This window comes from Semicossyphus pulcher, unplaced genomic scaffold (assembly GCF_022749685.1).
Source record: "Semicossyphus pulcher isolate SPU_LCO1_2020_fin unplaced genomic scaffold, fSemPul1.0.p SCAF_5, whole genome shotgun sequence".
NCBI lineage: Eukaryota > Metazoa > Chordata > Actinopteri > Labriformes > Labridae > Semicossyphus > Semicossyphus pulcher.
The window spans coordinates 6,442,079-6,468,274 of record NW_027211726.1 but is presented as its reverse complement, the minus strand read 5'-3'; the positions used below and the strand labels follow the sequence as shown (position 1 = coordinate 6,468,274).

Genomic DNA, 26,196 nt, shown 5'->3' with positions numbered 1-26,196 from the left:
CAACATTGTGATATTATTTGAATCTTCTTCAAGATTTCTTCTGTAATATTATATAACAGTCATAGGATGAAAATAAGAGTGTCATGTCCAGTTTCCCACATTGTTTTTGCCAATATGGAAGGCTCTTTGTCCAGGTCCTCTTACCTTAGCCCACCTCTCACCCAATATGACCTGACATGAAAGGCTATTCTAATCCAATAAGCACTCTTAGCACTGATATGCTTGATAAAGGCCAGCTGGAGAAGTACACACTGAACGTTCCAGGGATTTGGGGGACTTGCCTGGTGGATCCAGTTGGCTGCATCTGTAGATCCTGTTCATAATTCAACCGCCACATTTTTAAATTTAATTTAAGGATGAATTTGGAAAAAGCAAAGTACAACTTGCGATAAATGTATTATCAAAGCAATCTGACCCCTTCTGTACGTTGATAAATGCATAAGGAATACAGTTTGGTATGTGAAATAACTTCAACGACATACAATGTTGTGTTAGATCTTTAATATTTTCAATATTTAGTTTTTTGTTGTTTAGAAATATTGCACATGGTCAACATGCCTGCTTATGAGATAACACTCACATCGCTCATCCTAAAATTCCTTCTCCAAAGTAAGGACAGTTTATTTTTAAGCACAATCATACAGTGTACACGCATACATGTGTGTGTATGCACAAATGTCTGTGTGGGTGTGTGTGCATGTGTGCATGTGATTGCACATGCATGCAGATGGACACTTAACAGCCCTAACCCCAAAGAGATGTGAATTGATAGTCTTCTATTACCTGTGTGTATTTATATATATTTATATAATATATATCCTGAATATATATTTCATATATATCCTGAATCAACGGGGTTCAATAACAGTCAAGATGGCAGACAAAATAGTCATGGTGACTATAAAAATACTGTCTCTAGAGTAGAATATAGAATGTAGAATACAATGAAAAATATACTATTGATTATGTTGCTGTGTGGAGAAAGACAAGAGGTTGTTTGTGTTCACGCACTACCTGCATGTGCCAAAACATTCACACACACCCAATGACAGACCTAAATGCACATATATGGAAATACCGGTATATATATTTTTTCACACATCCAACTGTATACAGAGAAACAAAAGAGATACCCATAATAATAACTACCCCCACTCTTCACCAAGGAAGCAAAGAGCCAAAAAGTGCTATTCAAAAGTTGTCTTTGACTTTTAGTTAGTTAAACCCTCTATCTCTTCAACAAGAACAATAATTGTGTGATTCTTTTTTGTTTTATACCATAGTTAAAGATAGTATCACAACAGCTCATTCCTCTCACTGACTGACTGCACTGGATTCAATATCTATGGCACAGAGCCTTCCCCCGGAAACAAAATAACCCACCCACTTTCAAAAAAATAAATGTCCTATTGCACCATTTGACGGGAAAGGATAAAGTGTCGAGAAGAGAGGGAAGAGGGGAGGGCTCCAGAGACTGCCCTCCAGGGCTGGTCTAGGATCTGCTTTCCCTGAACTAACCCTAACCAGAGCCATCCTGAGCTACATAGCGCTTGACCCGGGACCAGTGCTTAAGGGCACTTTCTAACAACACTTGAGGGGGGTCAAGGGAGACCCGAGGAAAGAGGGAGGTGAAAAGGGGAGGAAGGACTGAGGAGAAATGGGTTAAAAGGAGAGAAGGGAGGACAAGGGGAGGAAAAAAGGAGGTTGATAACATACAGAACAAGGTTATTATTTTTTCTACTAAAACAATCTCTAAAAACAATACTTTCCTGATTTAACTTGCGGCGGTCCCAGATGAGAGGGGCCGCACAAATTGTGCAAACACCTGATTTCTGCGTTTTTTAACAAAACGACAAACGCCCCTGCTCCCCCACTTCTGTGTCTGGTGAGAAATAGTAGCGGAGGAAAGGGGGCAGGGCAGGTGGAGAACTGCCCCAGGTATGATTAAAAGTAGGGGCTTCCACCGACCGATTTCCTCCCCTTCTTTGTCCAAAGTTTTTTTTTTGTTGTGATTTTTTTATGCTGGAGAAGAAACACAATAGAGCCACGAGAGAAAAACAGGCCACGGTAAAACTGGTTATTTCCACGGCAACAATAACGAGAGAAAGCAACATTATATCCACTGGGAGATTCAGAGAAGTTTGGTTAAAATTCTACGTTTTCGCTCTGTTGTTGTTGTTGTTGTTGTCCTTATTCAGGGTTATTATCTGTCTTCCTATAGTTGGAATATGAATCTTCCTTTCATCGAACATCATCCGGTTTCTTCTTCAGCGTTTCCCTGCGCTCTGTTGGGAGCCAGTCAGTGTCCAACTCATCGTTGAATCTTCAAAGCCTCACAACCATTAGTCTCTTTACATAATCTCTTTATGGTGCCTGTTCACACAGGTTTCGGGGAGGGCACCCCGACAGACATACAGACATATATAATCAGCTCCCACCAATGAGGACTCAGTCTTTCATAATGGCAAATAACTGAAGGTGCAAATATTGGTCACACTACATCCCAACTCCTGCTTCCTTTTTGTTTTCCAGGAGCGAATAGATTTCATGCTTTCAGCTTCTCTTCTCACTACAATCACTAAAAACTGTGCAGGCCGATGGCTTGGTCAGACCAGGGTTGACTATGTTTGTGTACAAGTGCTCACACTGCACAGATGTGTCCATGTTGGTGTGTGTAATGTACAGTATATATAAGTGTGTGTGTGCTGTCTGTCTTGCAGCATCGAGGGGCTGTGGAATATAAGTGGAGGTCGTTGGGGTTGTGTTTGTGTCCCGATCCACTGTGCTGAGGAGTGGAGGGGCGAGTAGGAGGTCAAGTCAATGGCATCTGAGGGCTGGCTGGCTGGCTGGCAACAGCAAACTGCATCTGCACAATAAGTGACAAAGTGCCTTTGTGTGTCATGGTCCTTGGTGGCGGTCCCTGAGGACTGCCAACCAAGAGTAACAGTCTGATTTGGTAAGGGTGTGTGTGTGTGTGTGTTTATGTGGGGACGTGCATGCTGGAGATTACATATGCACCATGTTTTGTGTGTGTGTGTGTGCCAGAGATAGAGAGTGTGTACCACAGAGTTTGTGTGTCAAACTACAAACTACTGTACAAATGTGCTGAGAGCAGACCTGGGCAAAATGTTCACTGAGAATGTTCTGGATACTTTGAAGAGAAGGGAAAACTACCAGAAGCACTCGACTCATCAGGACTTGCATGTGATTCATCCACTTTTGAGGCTTTTCTTTTTTTTTTTTGAATGTCTGATTAGACAAATCAAGCGCACCTTAAGTAGTTTGAATATATGTGACCATATTCAAATGTTTTTTTTGCCCAGGTCTGGTGGAGGTTTAGTGCCAGTAGATCGGATCCCGCTGGAGTACTGCTGCAACACATACAAGAACATTCTGCGGGGATGACACACTCCTCTCTCTCTCTTCTTCTCTTCCTTGATTTTCCCACATCGTCATCCTCTCCAGCTTATGATCCTTCGCTTTTCGGCTCCTCGGGGCTCCGGCCTTTGTCTCCTTGCTGCTCCGCCCCTGCGTCCTCCCGGGATGATTGATTGAAAGAGGAGCTGTGGGACGGGGCAGGGCTGCTTTCGGCTGAGCCTCCGAGCTCGAGGGTTCCGGGTGTGGCCGTCTGCATGATCTTCTGACGAACCTCGCGGATCTTCAGCTGCAGACACACCTTGGTGGGGAAGGTGTCCGAGTAGCGTGCCTGAAAGGCAGCGGTGGCCTGAGCTGCAGGTGAAGAGAGAAAGAAAGAATAATGCATGTGCAGTTTTCTGTATTTATTGACCAGTTATGTGCAATATGTGAGGAATACTTTTGAAACTGTAGGAAGGTTTGTCTGTGCAGTTTAAAAGTTGTTCTACTGGTGTTTTACCTGAGGGAAAGAAGCCATGTTCCTGAAACAGCTGCATGACCAGGGCTCGGCGCTGATCCAGAGTTCTACGCAGAGACGAGTAAGGGACCCGGTCTATATCTCCGAGAAGGTCTTCTCCTTCTGTACCTGGTTAAAGAAAGGAAAAACATTGTATCACTTTCTTTACACCTTTTGGAGCAGAAATTCAGCTGTTGCACCTGATGTACCTGTCGGACCTGCTCTGTCGAAGGTGAAGATCTCTCCCTCACACTTGGCGGCGCTCTTGGGGGTGTTGGGCTCCGAGCTGCAGCTGGAGAGACGGCGAGTCTTCCTCCTCGGGGAGCTGGGGTCTTCTGCAGTCGGCTCCAGCTCTACATAAAGTAAAGATGGTGAAGAAAGGGGGGACAAACCGCAAGAGAGGACAGAGGGTAGAGGAGTAGGAAGTTATTAAATGCAATAAAGGAGAGGACAGTGGTGTTTAAAAGATCAAGGAGAAAGAAGAAGAAAAGAAAAGGGGGAATTAGAACTATGCCCTATTTCAGGAACTAGTTTTACCAAGGAACCTGTAGTGCACGGTTATGATTGAGGACGTCATTAGAGATGGGCTTTTCAAGCAAAAATACTATTCGAAATTCACTGGGAACTATTCGACTATTATTGGAAGATCAGCCCGCGTGCGTTATAACACGCTAACAGAGAGAGAGAGGGACCATTTCTCTTACGGTGAGAGTCAGCCTGTCATACTGTGCAAAGTTGCTGCAAACTAATGGACTGTACTTGGTAGTGGACTGTACTTATATAGCGCTTTTCTAGTCTTTGCGACCACTCAAAGCTGCTTTACACTACATGTCACATTCACCCATTCACACACTGATGGCAGAGCACAGTAAAGTGCCCAACTGTCAATCAGATATGCCACCAGGAGCAATTTGGGGGTTCAGTGTCTTGCCCAAGGACACTTCGACATGTAGCCTGAAGGAGCTGGGGATCGAACCTCTGACCTTCCGATTGAAAGACGACCGACTCTACCACTGAGCACACAGCCGCCCCACATAATGATATGCTAGTTTTACTGTTTGCACTTGACCTCATTTTTGTTCACACAGAACATTTTGACGGCTGCAGACGACGCTGCATTTTTCTCTGTTTCTGAATCTCTCAGCGCCACACCCACTTTATCGTCACCTGGCGCTAATGCTTTCTTCTTCTTTTGTTATCTAATGGAGGTTAGCAAACAGCTTTCAGATGCACTACAGCCACCGCCTGGCGGTCGTACCGCATTACAACCAGGCACCGGTAAAATTGATAGAAAAAAAAAATGTTTTTATGAATATTGGAAATTCATGACCCATCCCTAGACGTCATCTCTAATCTTTGTACTGTGCACATCTGCCACGTCTGCTATTTGTGATGCAGAAAGTGATTCGTTCATCTAAATTGTTTCAGCAGACTATAATCACCAGAGGTTGATGATATTAGTCCAGTGAAATTAGGAAAGTGTGTCACTTGGAGTTCTATTTTCCCCCCAGTGCCTTTTATCTGCCTCTCTCCCTGTCGAGGAATTTTGGAGGCTGTGCCGGCAATTAAAAATGAAAGTTTCACCCTGTTTTGCTACACTGCATAGAGACCGTTTGCAGAAAGAGCAAGCTAATATCCCTCTGAAAATCTTAATCCTGAAAGATGATGAGGTGGATGACGGCGGCATGTGTAAGGAACATTCTTCTTTCAAAAGGTGAAACAGATATTCTGTAAGGTTACGAAGCGAATCATATCCGGGCTAAATGTCAGAAAGCTTGAGTTGAATACAGACTTGTGCTCCCCCGGTTATATTAGTCCCCTGCTAAAAGGGGGCCATTAATCCTCTGTGTGTTATATCACTTTAGGTATTTCTCTGGATCAAAGTCAGTGACTCTTTCTGCTTCTCACCGGTGGAGTTGCGTCTCTTCCTGCGGTAGCTTCCCAGGATGGCTCTCGGCGAGGTGGCCAGACTCTGCAGAGTGGGCGAAGGAAGGACCTCCTCGGGGTTAAACTCTGGAAGCTCAGCAAAACGCTCCTCGAAGTAGGACTCCGACAAGACCCTGCACACAGAGAACACAGCGGTCATGTCAATACAAACTCAAGTAATCGGATGGTTGAAATACCCAGGGATGTCCTCTGAGTGCGTACACATTTCTCATGCCTGAGGGCTGAGATCTGCCAGGGCTTTCTCTTCCCTGTGGCCTCACCACCACTCTCCTGCTGTCTAAATAAAGAATATAAAGAATGAGCACTCTGCCCACTCACGTCCAGTAAACACAGCTTCCACAAGGATTTTACGAAGATGGGAGGTTTGGTCACCAACTAAAAATGGAGCTCGATGTCACCATGTGTGAAAATCAGTGTTAAATAAAGTCAACAAATGGAAATGTCTCCAGATTTCTGAATCTCATCTTCAAGCTGCTTGGCGCCGTAATGACAGAAGACAAACTACTGTTATATGAGCTCTCTCAGCTTGAGAAATGTAAACTGTTAAAGTAGAGAGAACATTGTCTTACAGTGACCAAGAAGACAGAAGGAGCAGGCAGACTTGTTTTATTTGGGTTTGGCAAAGATTCTTCAACAGTGATAACTAAAGTCTGATCACTTACAATGACTCTGTTCTTAAATAAAAGCTTCTCTTTGATGCAAAGAGAAGATGGGGATTAAATTATAACAAAACACTTTGCACCAGTTGCACTTCTCATTTTACCAATTTCAATGTCCCTTAAAAACTTTTGCGTTCATTCAGACACAGAATCCACTCTTATTTATAAAGCTGGTGTTCTCTGTAATCGATAGAGACAATAATATTTGAAATTGACGCCATAGCTGTGGAGAAAGTTGTACAAACAGCTTTAGGTTTCGCCTATTCTACATTCCTACAACACCCAGTGTGCATTGCGCCCCTCCCTCTGAAAGGAACGGCCCAGCGAGAGACGCTGGAGTGAAATACTTCTGTTTCACTGCAGGCGATGGCTCAGAGTGATACAGAATCTGAAATACGACGAGAATATACCGGTGGATCGTCTAAAAATCTTCAGGTCTGCAGTCTACATTTCAAACCTGACGAATTTGAACGAGATATGACATCGGAGGCGGGCGTCCTAGATTTAAGAAGTGTAGTTTAGCGAGCTCCCTGGCCTCCACCAGATGGCGCATTTTACGTAGTCTGGAGGAGGTTTTCCAAGGCACAATGAAGAAGCGGATAGCGTCCTCCAAAGGCACTGAGCAAAATTGCATTTTTTTCTACCATAATGGCATTAGCTCCCCATAATAGCGTGATAGGACTGAGGTTGAAAATCAGGAAACTGGCCCTTTAAGAACTGTTAAAAAAGTCAGCTCAGCTTGTGATCAGCGCCTGTCTTGTGATGATAATGTCCTGCTTACTTTTCAAGAGAGTCAGGTGTCTTTTTGAGCGGTGGGGGTCTGAACTTGGTCTTCTTTGAGGAAGAGGGGGGCTCTCTTTCCGCAGGTGGTGGAGGAGGGGGGTCCAAACACGAGGGTGGTGGAGGAGTGGAACGAGGTCCAGCCTGGGAAGAGAGAGAGGTGATTATTCCTTTGGTTCTTTTGCTATTCCCCCATATTTCCTGCAGAACATCTTTTTTTGGATATGGATGAATGTGAGCTTGTGTTTATTGTTTAACAAAAAAGTTCTACATGATAGAACGGACCGGTTTAATGTTGGGAAAAACTGTCCAAAACCACCTTTGGTAAAATATCAAAGTGTGAAAACAGGAAACAAGAAAAACATAGATCCTGGTATATTCCTGTAAAGTTGTGCATCTTTAAAATATACAGACATGCCCTGATTCCTTTTTAAAGTTTCTTGAGGAGAAGAGATAAAAAACTGGAGTGAGGCCTTCAAAGGTTCCTAATCACAGCTTCAACAATGTGCGGTTAGATGAGAAATGCCTGAATGAATGGAGCAGATATTCAGTTTTCTCACCTCTTTGCTGCTGTCTGTGTCTCTGTCTGTGTCTCTGTCTCCCTTCTTTTCACTGTTTTCCTTCATCCCTCTCTCTCGCTCTCTGTCCGTCTCGCTCTGCATCTCTCTGCTGTGTCCGTCTCTCAGATTTTCTTCTTTGATGTGCAGACCGAAGTCCTCCTCTTTTTTGACTGGAAAGGATAAAGATAATTTCCAACGTTTCAATCTCATTGGCATCTCTTGTTTAAAAACCTGCACACTGAAAATTATCACAAGTTCACAGTGTGAATTTGAAGTAATAGTCTGGAAGATTTTCATTCATTATTTATCGCCGAATGAGGTAACACAACGGTGATTGAGCCGATGGCCCGCTGATGAAAGTCTTCGCATTTGCAGTATCACAGACTGGGTGTCTGTGGCGACTTTAGTGGAAAAAAAATCACATGCGGCGCCCAGTTAGTGACGCGTTTCTCATCACCCAGCAGTGTTTGGTCTGTCAGAGAGGGAAGGCGGAGCTAAGCGGCTGCTTTTCCGCTCCCTGCAAGTGTTGCGAGTAAACAGTAATCTACTATGGCTGAACAAACAAAGAAAAGATGGATGACTACAGATACAACTTCAACAAGAAGTAAAAATCCAAAGAAAAAGAAACAAACTCGACGCTCAGATGAAGCAAACAGTCTGAAAAGGAAAGCGACCGTCAGCCAGGAAAATCAAGAGTTACAACCGGAGCCAACCGTGGACGTCACACATGCAACACTGTCTGGATATCTGGGAAGTGTGCACCTGTAATTACTGTTTATGGCCATAGGTGCCACCAAAGAGAACGAAACAGCGATCTTCAACATAAGCTCTTTAAAAAAAATCTTTTTCATTTGCTAAAAACAGACAGAATCAATGTGGCCACATTTTATTTCTTTTAAGATTATCTTTTTGGCCTTTTTGGCTTTATTTTTATAGGACCGCTGAAGATAGACAGGAAATGTTGGGAGTAGAGAGTGGGGGATGACATGCACAAACGATCGGCAGACCGGGAGTCGAGCCTGCGATCAGTGCGACGAGGACTGTAGCCTCTGTACATGGGGCGCCTGCTCTACTGACTGAGCTAAACAGCGCCCCCACATTTTATTTCTTAAAGGTAAAAAGAAACAAATTCCAACAGTGGACAATTTAGAAAATATCTGATGGTTCTGCAACAAATGTAAAGTTCAGGTTCGGGCTGCACAATTAATCGAATATTAATCCGGATCACGATTATGGCTTCCCATGATTAAATAATTGATATTGATTTTGACGTTTAAAATACACGCTCCGCCCATAGAAAACGCTGCTGCATATCAAATCAAGCGCCTCCTTAACTAACAGCCACTCCCCACGGCGGGGATCGAGAGGGCATGCAACAGAGCCTGGTGTTTCCGTTTAATGAGTGACCATGTTAACTGCCATCTTTTTAGCCGAATGCGTCTGCGGTTGTCGTAGTAACAGCAGCAATTGAATATGGGACGAGAATACGTAGATGTCCTTGTATATGCCTCTTTGTTGTTTTCATTATGATATCAAAATATACTTCAATATACTTAAGCTAAAACAGGAAGAGAGCAAGTGACGTTAAAAAAGATAAAATATGCAAAGCATGCATTAAACCTGTGTCTGCGCCGCAAAGCAACACAACTAACTGGAGATTCAAGATATTTTAAAGAGAGAGAGAGAGCTTAAACTAGGCCTAAACTAAACTAGAGAGAACCAGAGGAGCTTTACCTGCTGTGGCGTTACTCATACACGAGGCAAATGAGAAGCTGGGAGCACAGCTCGACAACCCGTGTCCTCCATCCTCAAACTGACCATCTGACAGGCTCTCCATCTTCACCTCCACCTTTGACTCAAACTCTACTGCCACATTAGGCTGAGAGGTCGCCACTGGTGAACCAGCGACTCCTGTTGCCAACGGAGAGGAGGGTTTCATCATGTCCTGGGCTGGAGCGGCCACTGCAGGCGGCACAGTTGTAACGGAGACCACACCAGTAGGCAGTGCAACGGTTGGTGCGGGGTAGATGGCAGTTAGTACCTGATGAGGAAAGCAGAATAGAAAGCACGTCAGGAAACAGGAGTGATGTGTGTTTAAGGCTTTCCTTTAGTTTGCTCTTTAGTGTGAGAAAAAGAGGATAGTAGGTGTTAAATTTCAGGAGCATTTTACAGAATGCAAGCTTAGGTAGAGGGGATTAGTTAAAATTAATTATCCATGCATCCATTATCTATACCGCTTATCCTGTTTAGGGTCGTGGGGGGAGCTGGAGCCTATCCCAGCTTGTTATTGGGTGAGAGGTGGGGTACTAAAATTGAATAATTGTGCTATAAATCGACCCAGCTGTTTTAAAAAAACTGGTGCAACAAAATGTAAAATGTAGAGACCATAGGCTGTATAAAAAGATGGACGATATGACAGCTCCCTGAAAGTGAAGCCAAACCCTCTCTATCGCCCCCTGCTGTTTTGCTGTTAAATACGTGAAGGTGGGGGATCTTTGCCATTTTATGTTAAACTTACGTTCGTCTAATGGCTATAAAAATATCACAGGAGCACACTTCCCAATTTATCCAGACGTCTATGGTCGGCTCCCTTTGTCACGGTTGTAACTCTTTATTTTCCTTGCTGACGGTCGCTTTCCTTTTCAGACTGTTTGCCTTCATCTGAGCATCCAATTTGTTTCTTTTTCTTTGGATTTTAACTTATTTTTGAAGTTGTATGTCTGTATCTGCTACGGCGGCCTCTACCACAAAGCTCTGGCTCCAAATGACGTCACCAGCGCAAGATGGCAGCGACCGTCATGGAGGGTATTTTGGCTTCAATTTCGTACCATGAGAGTAGATGGAGACACAACGTCCATCTTTATATACAGTCATTGGTAAAGACAAAAAGTGCTGCCCATATTTTCTCTTGTTTGTTTACAGAAATTTCCAGAATGTTTCAAAACAAATGTTGTGATGATTTATTGATACCAGAACTCTGCATCCAGCATCGTTCAGCCTGCTGCCTCTGGAGCTGCGTGAGCGTCAAGCTTTTCAAATCAAGCTTTCTTCTTTTTTTTTAAAACTATGAACTCTTTATATGAAGATACTTTTGATGAGGTTTAATTAATTTAGACACCATTATAAAAAAACACGGACACTTTGTGAAATCAGGAAATTAAATCTCCACTTAATTAAAACTGAAAACTGAAAAAAGGCTCATAAATTAATCAACGCTCAGCACAGACTTCAGTAACCTTCACATGTCTAGAAATGATCCTTTGAAGCAAATAAAAAGGCAGACTGCTTTTAATATGCCACTCGTTAAACGCTGTTTACTTCTTCTGACATTTAAGTTTCCTCATGTCGAAACACCCACACACCACGGCTTAAAGTCTGTGGTACTGACACTGTACAGCTCTCTGCTCCTCCTTACCTGACGACCAGCGGCTCCCGAGGCCTGACCTGGAGGAGTCTGTGATTGACAGCTCAGGGGCGGGGCTTGAGCTAACAACGGAGGTTGCCCGACGATTGGCTGCACCAGGGTTTGGCCGGCCGGGGCGATGGCTGCAAAGCCGAGTGCTGTCAGAGATGATGGGAGAAACGCAGGGCCTTGTGCGGGTGTGGCCTGCTGGGGTGCTGATGTGGGACCTCCTGGTCCAGACTGGACGTAGGTGATCCTAAAGGAGAGAAGAGTCAGGAGTGTCAAAACTGAATAATTAAATTAAGCAGTAAGTAATGCAAATAGATGCTTATTTACATATATGGCTCATTAAGCAAAAAGACAATACAATACAATAAAGCTTTGATGTAAACTAGGAGTCATTTCTCTCTCAATGATGCGGCCAAGCTGAGCTTTATTTTCTCACAGTTCAAATCGCTCCAAGGGAAGATAGAGTATCAAACTGATTTAGAAGTTTTGACCTTCTTTACGTACATTCACCACACATAAAGAATAATTTATGTTTAAATCTGACAGAATGTTTAACTGAGCTGAAGGACCTCAGAAGGATCTCTGACCAGCTGACTGAGGGAAATACAGGCGTGTACATGCTGCTGTCTTTCAGGTGTTCGGCCTGTGTGAGCGACCTGGTGGGTGGAGAGGTCAGGAGAACGGTCTGTGGAGGCGCGGCACCGGGAGCCATCACAGTTGCCACGGAAACAGGAAAGGGGCTCCCAGGATGCACCGCTGCGGCGGCGCTAGGGTGAACATTGGTCTGGACCACAGGCATGGGAGCGATCTGGATGATCTTAAGGGGACAATAAAAAACATAAAATCAAATGGATTTTCTCACAAAAAAAAAACTAAAAATAGACTAAAATTTTCCAGTTGCTTCAGAGAACATGAATCTGATTGTTAAATGTGATTTTATGATTCCAGGAAGACAAACTTATAAATATAAAATGTGGTTTTATGCTCCTCAGAACAATTCACACACTTAGTTAAAATGCAGAACAGAAGCAGGGCAGCAAATATCAAGTATTTAGATTCGGTTTTTAATTCATTTCACTGTTTGATTATCAATTAAATGTTAAGTTAATAAATTACAGTGAAAAATTATACGGGCTACAACAATAATTATTAATCCATGTTCCTGTTATTATTAAAATTAATTGATAGTATTTCAAATGTCAAAAAGTTGTCAAAAATGCTTCTGTACAAGAAACAATCACAAAGACCCTTTATTTACTTTTAAGGATCAATTGATTATCAAGAATGACAAATAAAGGAACCAAATCCTTAAATTTAAGAAGCTGGAACCAGCAAAGGTTTGAAATTGTTGCCAAATAAAAACAAAAAAGATTTATTGATTGTAAAAATTGTGGGCAATATATTTTCTTCCAACAAATAATTCGTTAATTGGTTAATTGGAAGTTCAGAAAGCTGAGAAAATCTTCGAGAAATGTTCTACTTTGTCCAACCAACATATTAAAGAGAAAGATGCAGCAGCAGCAACCAGCTTTGTAGTTTAATTATTACTCGATTCTAAACTAATTATCTGTCCATCGACTGATCGCTAAGCTGTTTTAGTACCAGAGCGAGGCAATATATTGCAATTTCATTGTTATTGCAAAATGCACATTCACAATATACACATCACAGAAGTCTGAATGTATCACAATGAAGAAGAAAAAATACTCTATGTAAACAAGCCAAACTTTCTCACTAAGCATGTGAAAATTATATCTATTGACTGGAGCCCTGGGAATGATGGCTGGGCTTGAACACTAATTTTAGTGGTGAAAAAAGCAACAACAGCTTTTTGGATGTATTTTGTATTCAGGAGGGACGTGTTACAAACACAGGTATCGTGTAAAAGAATCAGAACAGCAGACAGACACAAACTAAGAGTTATAGCTAATATGCACTCTTTAATTTTAGTGTATTTAGTGCATTTTATGTTGATATCGCAATATTGAATTATGTAGTCCACATCACAGAGTTTTCTCATCTCATGCAGACCTATTAAGTTCTACATAATAGATTAAATGACAATGTGTGACGGTACTTTTAAGAGTGAAAGCCGTTTTTTGTCAGAGTCGGACGAGTCAAAGATGAATAAAGATTGTCACACAGAGCATAGAGCAGATTTCCTCCCCACCCCGACCCTCTGTAATCTTTACTCCTGTGTGTCGTCTCTGTCTGCTGTGAGCGCCGCTGATGCTGTTTGTGATTTAACTACTTTGTCACCTGTCAGCAGAGAGAGGGGGGCGTCTGTTTATCTTTCACACTGTTGACACTTGTTTTAGGTACCCTGTTGACATTTCTTACCTTGTTTCCTGTCGCGGAGCCGTTCTGCACAGGAAGAGGCGGAGCGACCAGGGAAATGGAAGGATGAGGAGGAGTAGACCCTGTTCTGACTGTTGCCATGGGAACCAACATCTTGCTCTGCAAGACGGGCGACTGGGTTTGGACTAAATGAGTGAGAGGGAAAGAGAGCGAGAGCGAGAGAGAGAGAGAGACAGAATTAAAACACTTAGCGTGAGAAACAGATGAATCGAGCCAAAATAAGGGAGGTGAGGACGGAGCAGGACGACGGGTGGGCGGAGACACACTGAGATGGAGAGGACATTTCAGATACTGATAATAGTGAAATTCCTGCTGATAACAAGGTGGAACAATGTTCTGTTGCTTCTGACTCTTATGAATAGAGTGATTAAGGCATGGGTGGGTGGCGGGCGCTCATACTCGTGTCAACAGTGTTTCTCCTGTCAATCATTTATCTCCTTTATGTAAGCCAATCAAAGCTATTTTCAGTGCTTCCTGTGGAGATGATTAATAGGAAAGGGGAACTACAGTAAAAAAAATAATAAAAGAAGTCAGTAAAACTTATATGAAGCTCTGATTTGCTCGTTTTGGTTAGCCAATGGTTGCTCTCTGTCTCACCTCTGGTCCCGGGGCTGACTGACGCGACTCTGATTCCCGCCCCCGAGTGCACGCCATTGGCCAGGGCAGTATTAGCGGGCAGGGAGAGAATTTGCTGGTGGGTGAGTTGAGGGGAGGCGGGGCTCTCGGTTGGCAGGATGTACTGGACCTGAGCTAGCGGCTTGAGGCTGGCGGGAGGTGTGTGAGAGGAGGTGGCGGCAGAGGGGTGGAGCTGGGGTTGGAGGACAGGAAGCGGGGGTTGTGCGTGCGGCTGCGGGGGTTGCGGGGTGAGGAGCTGCATTGGTTGGGCGGCAGGAAAGGACCCTCCCAGAACTAGGCTAGTGACCAGGCCGCTGCCCCCCAATGGGGTGACACTGACTGGACCAGGGGAGGAGGATGAGGACAGGTACCCACCCCCTGCGTTGATTGGCAGCTGCTGAGGTCCGCCTCCTCCCATCAGGAGAGCGGCCTTCTTGTCCTGGGGCAGGGAGCTGAGGGGGACGGCTCCTTCTGCTGGCTTGCTGGCGATGGGGATGGACGTGCTGGCGATGGGTCGTACCACGTTGGTCACCATAGTTGGAGCCATGCGGACAGCGCCGAGGACCTGCGTCAAACCCTGCTGGGCCAAAGAGAGGGGAGCCTGGCTGCCGGACGTGGAGCCTGCGATGGACAGAGAGGAGACACCCAGCCCACCTTCTCCTCCAACTGCTGCTGTTTCCGCTCTCTTGGATCCTCCCTCGCTCCCCTCCTCTCCTCCGTCTGTACCTCTCTTTCTCTTCCCCTCTTCACCACCACCACCACCACCACCTCCTCCTCCTCCGCTGTTCCCTTTAGACGAGGTGGAGTCAGAGTGAGGGATGGAGGGAGAGGAAGAGGGGAGAGAGGAGCGAGCCACTGGCTGGAAGCCATGCTGCAGGGAAGAGAGAGACGGAGAGAGGGAAAGACGGAGAGAGGGAGAGATCAAAGCGAGAAAGTTACTATGTAAAGTTCTTCTCATCTTCATGAACACACAACTTTCTCAACTTATAGTAACTCTTTGGGTTTTTAAAGTTTGATGGGAAAAAATGAATTCAGAAAGAAAAAAGCTTAAATCAAAACCACCGACGATACGAAGCCTTACAAGCAGAATTAAGTGAAACTCTTCAAGGCTCTACATTGAAAATCCAGCTACATCAAAACCCAACTCCGACCGCTGTTGAATACACAGTTTATTTTTTTGCAGCGCAGCTACATGGTCAGACTATAAACAGGTCATAAAGATCCTTTATATCAACATCCTTTATATGTTCTTTATAAGATGGAGGAAGGTAGAGACACATCTGCCAACAAAAAGCAAGCTTAAAGTAAATTCCACTCAAGATTGCACGGATATATTATTAAGACCAGGATTCAGCAGGCCACTTATCTTTAAGGTTAACCTGAAAGCTAGAAACTTTTTGGCTAATGCACCATGAGAGCAATTTCACTGAACAACACCATCTTAGGTACTGTATTCCAGGTCTTCATAATTCATCCATGGTGGATAGTAACCACGGCTGCACGATATATCGTTGAACAATCGCAACTGTGATGTCCGCATGTGCCACTGTCACATCGTAGAACGTGTCACAGTGAAGCAAATGAAGTAACAGCAGAACAGCTTCTTGTGTTGGTCTGAAGCAGACGTTCACCGTTATGGGAACTTCAATGACTGTAGTGATTGTTTTAGTTACGTCTCCTCTCGCCGTTCCTCCTCTACTCTGCTAATCTGGAACAGATCGGCTGTAGGAGCCGGATTGGTCAACAGAGCTGTCAATCATCATTTTTACAACATCAAATAACTAATTAAAAATGAACACATGGACATGAATCAGCATGATAAGAACTAACTACAATGACAGAAACCATGTTCGAGAAAAATGTATTTGATGTGTATTTTGATTTTATAGTTTGACTCGTGTCCCATCTGTTAACATGGAGGAGGCGGGCTTTATGACCGATACTGCAGCCAGTCAGCAGGGGGCGATAGAGAGGGTTTAGCTTCACTTTTAGGGAGCTGTCATGTCGTTTATCTTTTTATACAGTCTATGGTGCCGACAGGAAGTAGGAGACTTGAGGCGTGTATGGGGCTGCTCAAGATAATTACACATACATTTGAAGACCGTTAGAAATGGTTGATGACATACCGTATAAGTAACACACCTGCAGCCCACAAGTCTGTTTGTAACTTTTGTAACATTTCGCTCCGTCTGTACTCTCTCTACTTTTTGTCAGTGTGATAAAAGTAGGAGAGGGTTTTTCTTTTGTTCAGTGAAAATAGACTTAAAAGTCCCAAATAATAAAACATGATTGTTAATTGCTAATATGGACAAGAAACCACACTGTGTTTATCTTTTCCTGTATTTTTTAAAATTGCAATGAATATTGCAGAACAAAAAGATATTGCAATGTTCGTTTTTCCAATATGGTGCAAGCCTAACAGTAACTCAAGATATTTGATGATTATGCAGCTACCTGTCCATCTGGTTCATCCTCGTCACTGTCCGTCACTCTCTCTTTGCACTTGAGGTCAATGGAGCCTTCAGGACAGGAATCTTCTGATGGTGAGACGCAGATATCACATGTTAGCGTTTAAACAAATCAGCAAACACACAATAAACTTTTAAATGTTTCCTGTGTGATTTAGTTTGAATTTAGAGCTAAGAGAGAGAAGAAAAACTGATGGTGCTTGGGTGTACATTTGAAAAATGCTGCATTCAAACCATCTAATCACCATCAGACAGCCAATCATGTGCTTTTGTTTCTGCTTTATTTCAACAGTAGTGATTAACAGTCCAGGGCTGGCGCTCAGCAGATGACACGGCATCTTTTTTTAGCTTAGCTAGTGTTTTGCTGACATTGTCATTCTCACTAAGAAGGCTGAAGCTTTTTAAAGACACACTGATTGTTTTGGGAACTGAAACTATGACCTTGTGGTTACGCAACGGTCTCTTTAACCACCACTAGACCACGATGCTGCTGATCATCTCACTCACCCATGACATCATCATCCCCCTCTTCCTCACAGATGACCATACGCTCCTCGTCGCTGGTCACGTCCTCGCTGGCCCCGCCCTGGTACAGGGACTGAGGCATGGGCCGATGGCGGAACAAATTCGACCCCTCCTCCTGAGGGGAGAAAAGAAAGACCAAAGACTTTGTACAATTTCCAAACAGAATGTCTGAGTAGTTTCTGCACACTTGTTTTTTTGGAAGGACACAGATTATAAACTTCAAGCTAAAAGAAAAACCTCACATACTTGGCAACAACACTTCAGACAGCAGTAACACAGCATTTATCAGAGCATGCATACACATACAGCATAACCTTCAAAACAAAAGAGCTCACATGCAGGCCTATCCCTCTGTGATTAGGAGCGAAGCAGCAAACACCAGTCTCGCACCTTCAAAGGCTCCGAAAAAGTAGAAAGTGAAACCTTTGAAGTTGGAGGCTGAGCTCCCCCAGAGCTTTCAGTGGGTTTTTCAGCAGCAACAACTCAAGCCCTCACACAAAGAACAAAGAGCGTCCATTTGAACTGTTTTTCAACAGCGTGCTTTCAGTTGAAGAGTTCAACCAAAATGCTCTGCAGTGTGAAGGACACACGTCTGCTGTGTGTGTACACACACACGTGTGTTCTGATACGTAGGCGCTCACACACTCACAAATATCCACGTTTTTATTTTCTTAACTTTTATTTGTTTCACTTTTGTCTTTGTTCTCTAAGATGCAACAGACTTGTTAAAGTGCTTTAATAATACTCTCGACAGCACTGAAAGCACATGATTTAAGCTTTAAGATTAAACCAGCTCCTGATCTGTAACAGTTTCTTTAATCTCCTGAGTCTGTTGCCTGCCTTTGAGCTACAGATTAACAACCTCATACCTTCTCCAGGTCTCTCTCCCTCTCCCTCTGCTCCAGGGTGTGCACGGCACTCTGGGAAAAGGCTCGGGGACGGGGGTGCTGCCCCACAAACAGCCCCCCTCGACGCTCCGATCCCCCTGGCCAGCCCGAGCCTCCTCCCTTCCCCTCCAGCACCTGAGAATCCCCATGAGGATCTAGAGAAGAGAGGAGAAAGAGCAAAAATATCTCGTTGAATCATCACAGAACTGAGCAATAAAACTTAAAACCACTTCTATAAAAAACACCAATGTTTGGTCTAAAAGCACCAACAAAATAGACACAATAGAAATCAGCTCACTTTACATAATTACAGTCATTGTTTTTTAAATGGTTCCATACGACTGAATGCATTTCAGGGTCTCAAATAGATAGAAGACATTCAAAGCAGGAGATTAAGTTCCTCTTACTAATCAAAGAAATATTCCTTCTTTCTAATCAGTGCTCAAACCACACATCACACACACCTATGCTCTCTGACATGCTCCTCTCCCGCTGCTCCTTTGGAGTCCCGCGGCCCTCTGACAGCGACTTCCTGCGGTCCTTGTTGCACCACTTCCAATCCGGATGGGCTCTGAAGTGTGCCTCTTTCACCTGCAGGAGGAGGAGGAGGAGGAGAGAGTCTTTAATGTTCTTCTGTTGATGCAGTTTGAGATTATGTTATTTAACCATGCCTCTCACGGCTTATGTCAGTATTTTACCAACTAATTCCGTACAATTATGATCTAAACTATAAAATACTTCGTCAAAATAACAGCAAATTAAAGAACATAAGAGGACATCCGTACCTGGAAGGCCAGATCATGGTACTGCTGCTTCTCGTTGGGCCCCAGAGCGTACCACCACTCCCCCAGGATCTTGCTGACTGTCCGGTTGTCCTGGTTGGGATGTCGCTGGTGCACCAGGGCCCGGTGGCGTTTACTGAAGATCATGAATGCGTTCATGGGACGGCGGATGTGGTCCTTCTCCCTCTGGATGATGTTGAGAAGGACAGAAAGTTTAGACATTTAAATCTTGTATTTTAATTTGCCTTCCCGACTGATTGACTGTCTTCTGCATGATGGACTGACCTTCCTGTCTCCGTCCTTTGGCAGGGCGCTGAGGGACTGTGTGCGTCTCTTGATGGGGCCAGAGGAGGGCGCTGGATCATTGGCCACACCCGGAGAGAACCTGCATTTACAAATAGAATAAAAGTGAAACAATGAGTCAACTAAAGACGGGAAATCAAGGGACATTCCTCACTGTGAGGGACTTTCGGGAAAGGAACTAGGCGGAAGGATTTCATGAGAAATTCAAGACACGCTCTCATCTACCAGGATGCTGTGTAAAAGCCTCGATTCTTTCAGAAAGTCACATCTTTGTGGTTTGATGTAAAGGTTTCATGAAGTTCCAGTTTCAGCACATTAACTATGACATGCTATCAGAGTTATTTTAGTTACCGAAAACTAAAACTAACAGTGAAAAAATAATTTCAGTAACTGAAATAAAAATAAAAACTAAATAAAACTACAATGAACAATGCAACACGAACTAAAACTAAAAAGAATTGCAGGCAAAATCCGCTTAGTTTTCGTTTCCCCCCTCGATTCACACTGTGGTTGCTATGGCTACCACTTTGTCCTGCTCTGTCTGACTTCTTGAGAGACATTGGCCAAATAAAAAGGACTAAAATCATGTCATGCATTCTTACAGCCTACCCTTTTCAGCTTCTTTAAATCAAGGCTTTCCTCTTAATACCTGAAAAACGAACACGAAAACTAAACTCAAACTAGTCAATTCCTCTAAATAAAAATAAAAAACTAAGTAAAACTAAACTGAAATCAAAAACCAAAATAAAAGACTCATGCTTGCTATGCTGTGTAAACCGCAAAAAAAGCCTTTAGATTAAAGCGGTTCCCTGTTTTCTGTCTTCTTCCTACAGACTTTCAGTTCCTTTAATGTACTGCTCTTGCAATGAACACACTTTTAGATATCTTTTCGGCCGGATCTTATCACCACACATCCCAAATACTGCGTATTTGTTCAGGTGATTCCAAAGAAACTGCTGTTTCCAGTTAAACTGCAGTACACTTTTCATTTGGGCCAAAAGACCGGAGCAGACAGAGCAAATAGAAAAAGCAAATAAAAACTGGGTTAGGTTTGAATTTCTCTGATGTTACAACGGTTAGAGAAACAGAGGAGTAACACACTCATTAGTCTGAATAGAAATTATTATTAATGGTTTAACAATAGGAGAGTTTTATTGGTGATGACACTTGCAGAGAGCCAAAAAGAGAACATGAATAATAAAACATAAGCAAAGACAGACACTGAAAAAGGAAGAAGGTCAACAAAACAAGCTGATCCATCCATTCATCATCTATACCGCTTATCCTGTTCAAGATCGGGACAGACAACCTTTTGCACTCAAACTCAACCTCATACCTACGGGCAATTTAAAGTAACCAGTGAACCTAGCGAGCATGTCTTTGGACTGTGGGAGGAAGCCGGAGTACCCGGAGGGCACCCACGTATGCACAGGGAGAACATGCAAACTCCACACAGAAAGGCCGACTACGTCAGAACCAGGATTCGATTAGGAACCTTCTAGCTGTGTGGCACTAACCACTGCACCACCATGCAGCCCAAAACAAGCTAATCAGTAGTTCTTTATTCTGCTTCTCATAAAAAAACACAGATTTCTAAATGATAGACCTATAGATAAGTGCTGAATGAACAACGATGAAAGATTTCAGTGGTTGAGACCACTCAATAAGTCTTTTGTGTGAGCCGGCAGAAACAAATGTCTACCTCTCTGATAGAGCGACCTCAGTCTGAAGAGGAGCCTACACGGGTATTTTTCTGCCGTTTTGTTCAGTTTTACAGAAGCACTTTTATTATATACAGCAAACACACAATACAGCTAAAGATTCAGAGAGACACAGTGTCCATGAAGGTAGAAATTAAGCTGTGGGAGACGAGACAAAAAATAAATAAATACTACCACTACTTCATAATTACCAGAGCAATCACAAGGTTTCAGGGAGATTGGGGTTATGTAATAATTTGGTTGGGGTTAAGTCAGATGTGCTATTTCTGTGCGTGTTTAAAGGCATATGGCTGAATGTGCGCGTGGGCGGTGTAAAAGCTTTCTTTGTATTGCAAACATCAGGAACCATAATGGGAGACACAGGAGGTGACAGGAGGCTGGCGGAAGTTCTGCAGTGAGTTACTGCTGACAACTTGTGAACATAACTAACACATTTCAGTCAACAGGACGACACCACAGCACTATAGCATACTTCAGCTAGGTGACATCATACACTTAAAGTGTCATTATAAACCACAAGAGGTTTCAGTTATACTTTTTCCGTTACCTAGACTTGAGCATTGGTCGAAGCAGAGTACCGCTCCGATAAATGTGTGACAAAACATAAAGTATACCTAGTATCATCATTTAAAGCTGCAGGCCAAACTACTAAGCCTGATTTGATTGCGATCATTGTTGTCTGGCCTTGCTGAGTTCACTGGAGGAATCGTGACAAGCTAAGCTAAGCTAATGTTAGCCCCAGTCTCTCCTGACGTCCTGTAACCCCCAAAGAGAGTCAAAGCAACCCTGATATCTAAAGTAATAATCTTGAAGATTTTCATTTAAATAAATGCCTGTTAAGTCACTGTCTATCGCTGAATGAGGTAACACAATGGTGATTGAGCCTGTGGCCCGCTGATGAAAGCCTTTGCATGTGCAGTATTGCAGACTGGGTGTCTGTGGCGACTTTCGCAGAAGAAATCACAAGCAGCGCCCAGTTAGTGACGCGTTTTCCATCAACAGCAGGGTAGGCAGAGCTAAGCGGCTGCTTTTCCGGTCTCTGCAAGTGTTGCGAGTAAACAGTAATCTACTATGGCTGAACAAACAAAGAAAAGATGGATGACTACAGATACAACTTCAACAATAAGTGAAAATCCAAAGAAAAAGAAACAAACTTGACGCTCTAAAAAGGAAAGCGACCGTCAGCGAGGAAAATCAAGGGTTATCTGGGAAGTGTGCTCCTGCAATTACCGTTTATCGCCATAGATGCCGCCAACCAGAACGAAACTGAGATCTTCGAGATTACAACTTTAACAAGAAACTGCTATATTTTGTCCTTACTCTGATGAAGGCGTCAATGGCTGAAACATGCATGTTTTTACTGTGAGTCTGTAGCCCTAAAGAATTAAAGGCTTTTATTAATAACCCCTCTGAGTACCGAAGATCTTTTCAGTAACTTGAATCTTGGATCCCAACACCAAAGAGCACCAGAGAAACAACTTTTTTCACACCCATGCAGCACTCCTTGCATCTGCTTTTTTTTTTGTTGCTATATTTTGTATTTTTGTGATTTGATTATCTTAACGTAAAATAAAAAAGCACAGCCTTAAAATGTATGATTGAAAACACTAAAAACATCTCTCACTGTGCTTAAACAGTAACAGTTTTTCGTAGCATCCATTATTTATATTATTGCTCTGTAGGCGTTTTTTTAAGAAGAAACAAACTGATCTTTGGGGGAGCTGAGATATTATGTTATCCAATTGGTGCTTTGACTTGCTCCCTGCATTTTAGGAATATTGGAGGCATTTTATATGTTGGTGTTGGACTTGGAAAAACTTCAGAGCAAAGAAGGTGGTTAAAGGATGGATGAGAAGCGGTAGAAATAAAAGAAGCAAATTAAATAAATGTAATAAATAAATATTTTTAAGACTCATTTTTGCTAGTAATTCTGTGAACTAGGGAATGTGTACAAGAAGAGTAAAACAGCTCATAAATGATGTGAAAAGCATCAGCTTTGTTTCCATTAATGTCATTAGTCTCTCCATTCAGATGTAGCCGGATATCAGGAGTAACTACTGCAACACTTAGAGAACGCTGAAGCATTTCTTTTTTGTCCTCTCAATGATGGCGGCTGTGTTTGGAGCCGCCATTGCTGAGAGCACAGTGACCCTGAAACATTCAAAACCACACTACCAGCCAGACAGCCACGCAGCCGTCTGAGTCACTCTGAAAGAGCAATAACCGAGCCAGACGCAGAGACGCAGCCTGAGACTGAGTGGAATGAGCGAGCACAGACTGTACAACTCTTGCCAGACACACACACACGCACACACACACACACACACACACACACACAGCTGGTAGAAAAGTTGTTTGTTGTTGTTTGTTTCTTTTGAATTTCGCTGTCACAGGTGGATTTCAGTGCACCTGTTCTGAGCTCAGCGTCCTCGAGAGTTTTAAAGCCAGCGATTCAAATTACGCCGACAAACTGTGCATATTATAATCTTCCGTTACTATCTGCTTTCAAGTGAGTCATAGCCAGAGTTTCACAGAGGAAACACATAATAAGGTGTGCTCTCAAAATGAGTCGACACCATTTAAATGTTGCTCCAAAACAAGATGAAACTTTTTAAAGGCCAGAGGGTAAACTTTTTTTTATCTTCATTTTTAAGTAAATTTAAGAATAAAATGAAGCTATGAAGACTTTTGTTTTATAAAAGTACCACATTTTTTACTAGAGTTTACAAACAGTGTTAATTTTGTTAAAAATAATAACGATAAATGTTCGTAAACAACCTTTTTTTTCCATCACAAGATGAGACGTTGACGGGCTAAAAATAGGTCGCTGATAATAACAACTCTGACGACACGTATGTTTTGTTTTCATTAACTGTCAGACATTTAAAATTCATATTTTCCCCCGCTGTGCGTCGAATCTGTCTGTCAAAACACAAACAACTCATTCCTGAAAGTGGATTGGTTGAATCCGACCCAGTCATACAGGTGATGATGTCCCAAAGCAGCAGCTGGTATCACAAAGGACGTTACGAACTTTCTCTGTTAACCCACAGAAGCTTTCTGCTTCAGGCTCTGTGCACGCTCACAGAAAAAAGGGCGTTTTACGCGTCATTTGACGCTTCTTCCGCAATAAAAAGGAACGATCATCGGCCGTCTGCTTCAGTCAGACTGTGTAAATGAGAAGTAATGACGATTATATAAAAACTTTTTACAGTAAAACCAACACAGCTGCTGCAAATGAGGCAAGAGAGGGATGTGCAGTATGTGTCACTGTACGGCTTCGTTCTGTGGCTTTACATGCGTAACAGTAGCGGTACAGAATCCAAAATACAACAACAATATACCGGTGGATCGTCTAAAAAATCTCAAGGTCTGCAGTCTACATTTCAAACCTGACGATTTTGAACGAGACATGACATCAGCGGGCGTCCTAGATTGAGGATGTGTAGTTTAGCAAGCGGAGGTTTTCCAGGACCCATTGGAGAAGCGGATAACATTGTCAAAAGGCACAGAGTGAAATTGTTTTTTTTCAACCATAATGGCATTAGCTCCCCGTAATAGCTTGATAGGACTGAGATTGAAAATAGGTGAATTGGCCCTTTAAGACTAAGAATAAAACAGCTGCCAAAATAACACTGTTTACAAAAAGGGACAAAAAGTAGGATTAAACAGGAATATTTTGCTCCCTAATGATATTTCACAAAAGTACAAACTCCTAAATGTTATGTCAATAAAACCGTATCTATGCTCCAAAATAAACTGTTTGGGGGACATTTGGCAGACGTAAATTACTGCACTTTGCATGTAAACAAGAGCTAAATTGGACCAGAGCTTGTCTGGCTGTTTCCTCAGTCTGACTGGCAGACTGGCCTTGTTTCACAAAGTGGTCAATGTGCCACAACGCGACTCTACACCTGAATATAAATCTAATCTTTTGTCTTCTCTGCCTCTTCCCTCTTCTTCTCTTGATTCTGTTTGCCAGCCGTAGCGTTTGCTGGACTCTGACATGCGAGAGAAAATGCACGGCTGTGCACTTTGTTGTCTACAAGTTTAACAAAATGTGTTACTTTTTCGTGCCAAAAATTATATTTGCAAGAAACATTCACAACACACGCCTTATATAAGGTTTGAACCTGATGATACCAGGGAGGAGGAAAAATCAGCTCTTTCTTTGTACTTACGGGTCATCTGTATCGCTCTCTGTCTCGCTGTCAGCCCCGCCCCTGTCTGAGGGAGGATTGTCATTGGTCGGGGGAGGGCATGACGGTGATCCCCTCTCTAGGTCTGGAGGGCCGGTCCGTCCGTCGCTAACCAGGGCCACACCGCATCGAGGCTCTGAAAAAATGAAAAGCCATTTATTTGCCAATTAGAGAAAAGCTTTATGGGAGTAAGTAACAGTGCCATGTGTGTAAACGCAGGGCGTGCAGCTCGTTGATGGATGGCTCTATTCTGGCCAACTGACTGTGGGAGGTGTGAAGAGCTCTGACTATGTTATAATCTGTTCTAGTAGTAAGAAGAAAGCTTCATGTAAGACGGAGCTGAAGACTATTCACAGATAAAGAAACCGTTCCTTCAAGGGTTCAGTTAACACACATGAATACTACAGTACGATTTGTCATTTAATCTAATAATTCAAATATATTTAATATTTACTTTAAGTTATGGCAGCCATTTAGTAAGCTTGCTTTCTTTTACTCTGCTTATACAGACAAGCTTTCACTTTCGAGGTCATTGTAACTAAGTAGATTTCTGTTTAGAAAAATGCTTAGAAGACTCGATATAGGCTCTATAAGTAGTGGTGATTTCTTACAGCAAATCCCCCAAATTTAAGGTCAGTGTGAAATATTTGGAGATCTGTTAGCAGAGTTGGAATATGATTTTCATAAGTATGTTAAAGAGCAGCTCCAGTCACGTTTTAAGACATATAAAATGCTCTGCTCGAAATAATAAATTGTCTGATATGTTTGTAAAAATTCTCCCAAGGCATCTCCGCCTTCTCCCTCATTAAAAAATCCTGAATCTGCATAGGCCCCGCCCACTATGCACATTTGCAACCGTCCCCTCCATCGCGAACTTTTCAACTTCAGCCTCAAATTGGACTTCCGGCTGCGGTCCTCCATCTTTGAGGTGAGCTCCTCTCCCTGAAGTTGAAGGTCGTTAGCTTGTTGTTTGTTAGCTCTCACTGTAGTTTGAAGCGTATCAAATTTAGCCGAGTTGCTTTTAATGGCTTGGTGGGAGAGCTCAATATCTTTTGCCAGCGCAGCCACACTAGCCGCAGTCTGTTGAATTTGATGCTGCAGTTCAGTTA

At 43.0% G+C, this 26,196-nt stretch overlaps 1 protein-coding gene across 5 annotated transcripts in view; it reads right to left on the bottom strand.

Moving 5' to 3' along the window:
- Positions 1–486: 486 nt before the first annotated feature.
- Positions 487–26,196, bottom strand: part of cica (capicua transcriptional repressor a) — a 45,717-nt gene continuing 20,007 nt past the window's right edge. For 2 of the 5 annotated variants that reach the window (XM_069681562.1, XM_069681563.1), the window contains exons 5-22: positions 25,070–25,223; positions 19,150–19,249; positions 18,868–19,050; positions 18,547–18,673; positions 18,065–18,237; positions 17,178–17,310; positions 16,657–16,739; positions 14,185–15,073; positions 13,570–13,712; positions 11,886–12,046; positions 11,233–11,476; positions 9,552–9,858; positions 7,818–7,987; positions 7,259–7,401; positions 5,780–5,931; positions 4,081–4,224; positions 3,875–4,000; positions 487–3,729 (exon numbers count right to left, since the gene is read on the bottom strand). In XM_069681562.1, coding sequence (XP_069537663.1) covers positions 3,467–3,729; positions 3,875–4,000; positions 4,081–4,224; positions 5,780–5,931; positions 7,259–7,401; positions 7,818–7,987; positions 9,552–9,858; positions 11,233–11,476; positions 11,886–12,046; positions 13,570–13,712; positions 14,185–15,073; positions 16,657–16,739; positions 17,178–17,310; positions 18,065–18,237; positions 18,547–18,673; positions 18,868–19,050; positions 19,150–19,249; positions 25,070–25,223 — 3,695 coding nt within the window. In that variant the 3' untranslated portion in view covers positions 487–3,466. The remainder of the gene's footprint in view (positions 3,730–3,874; positions 4,001–4,080; positions 4,225–5,779; positions 5,932–7,258; positions 7,402–7,817; positions 7,988–9,551; positions 9,859–11,232; positions 11,477–11,885; positions 12,047–13,569; positions 13,713–14,184; positions 15,074–16,656; positions 16,740–17,177; positions 17,311–18,064; positions 18,238–18,546; positions 18,674–18,867; positions 19,051–19,149; positions 19,250–25,069; positions 25,224–26,196) is intronic. The other 3 variants (XM_069681565.1, XM_069681566.1, XM_069681564.1) reach the window with 3 other exon arrangements.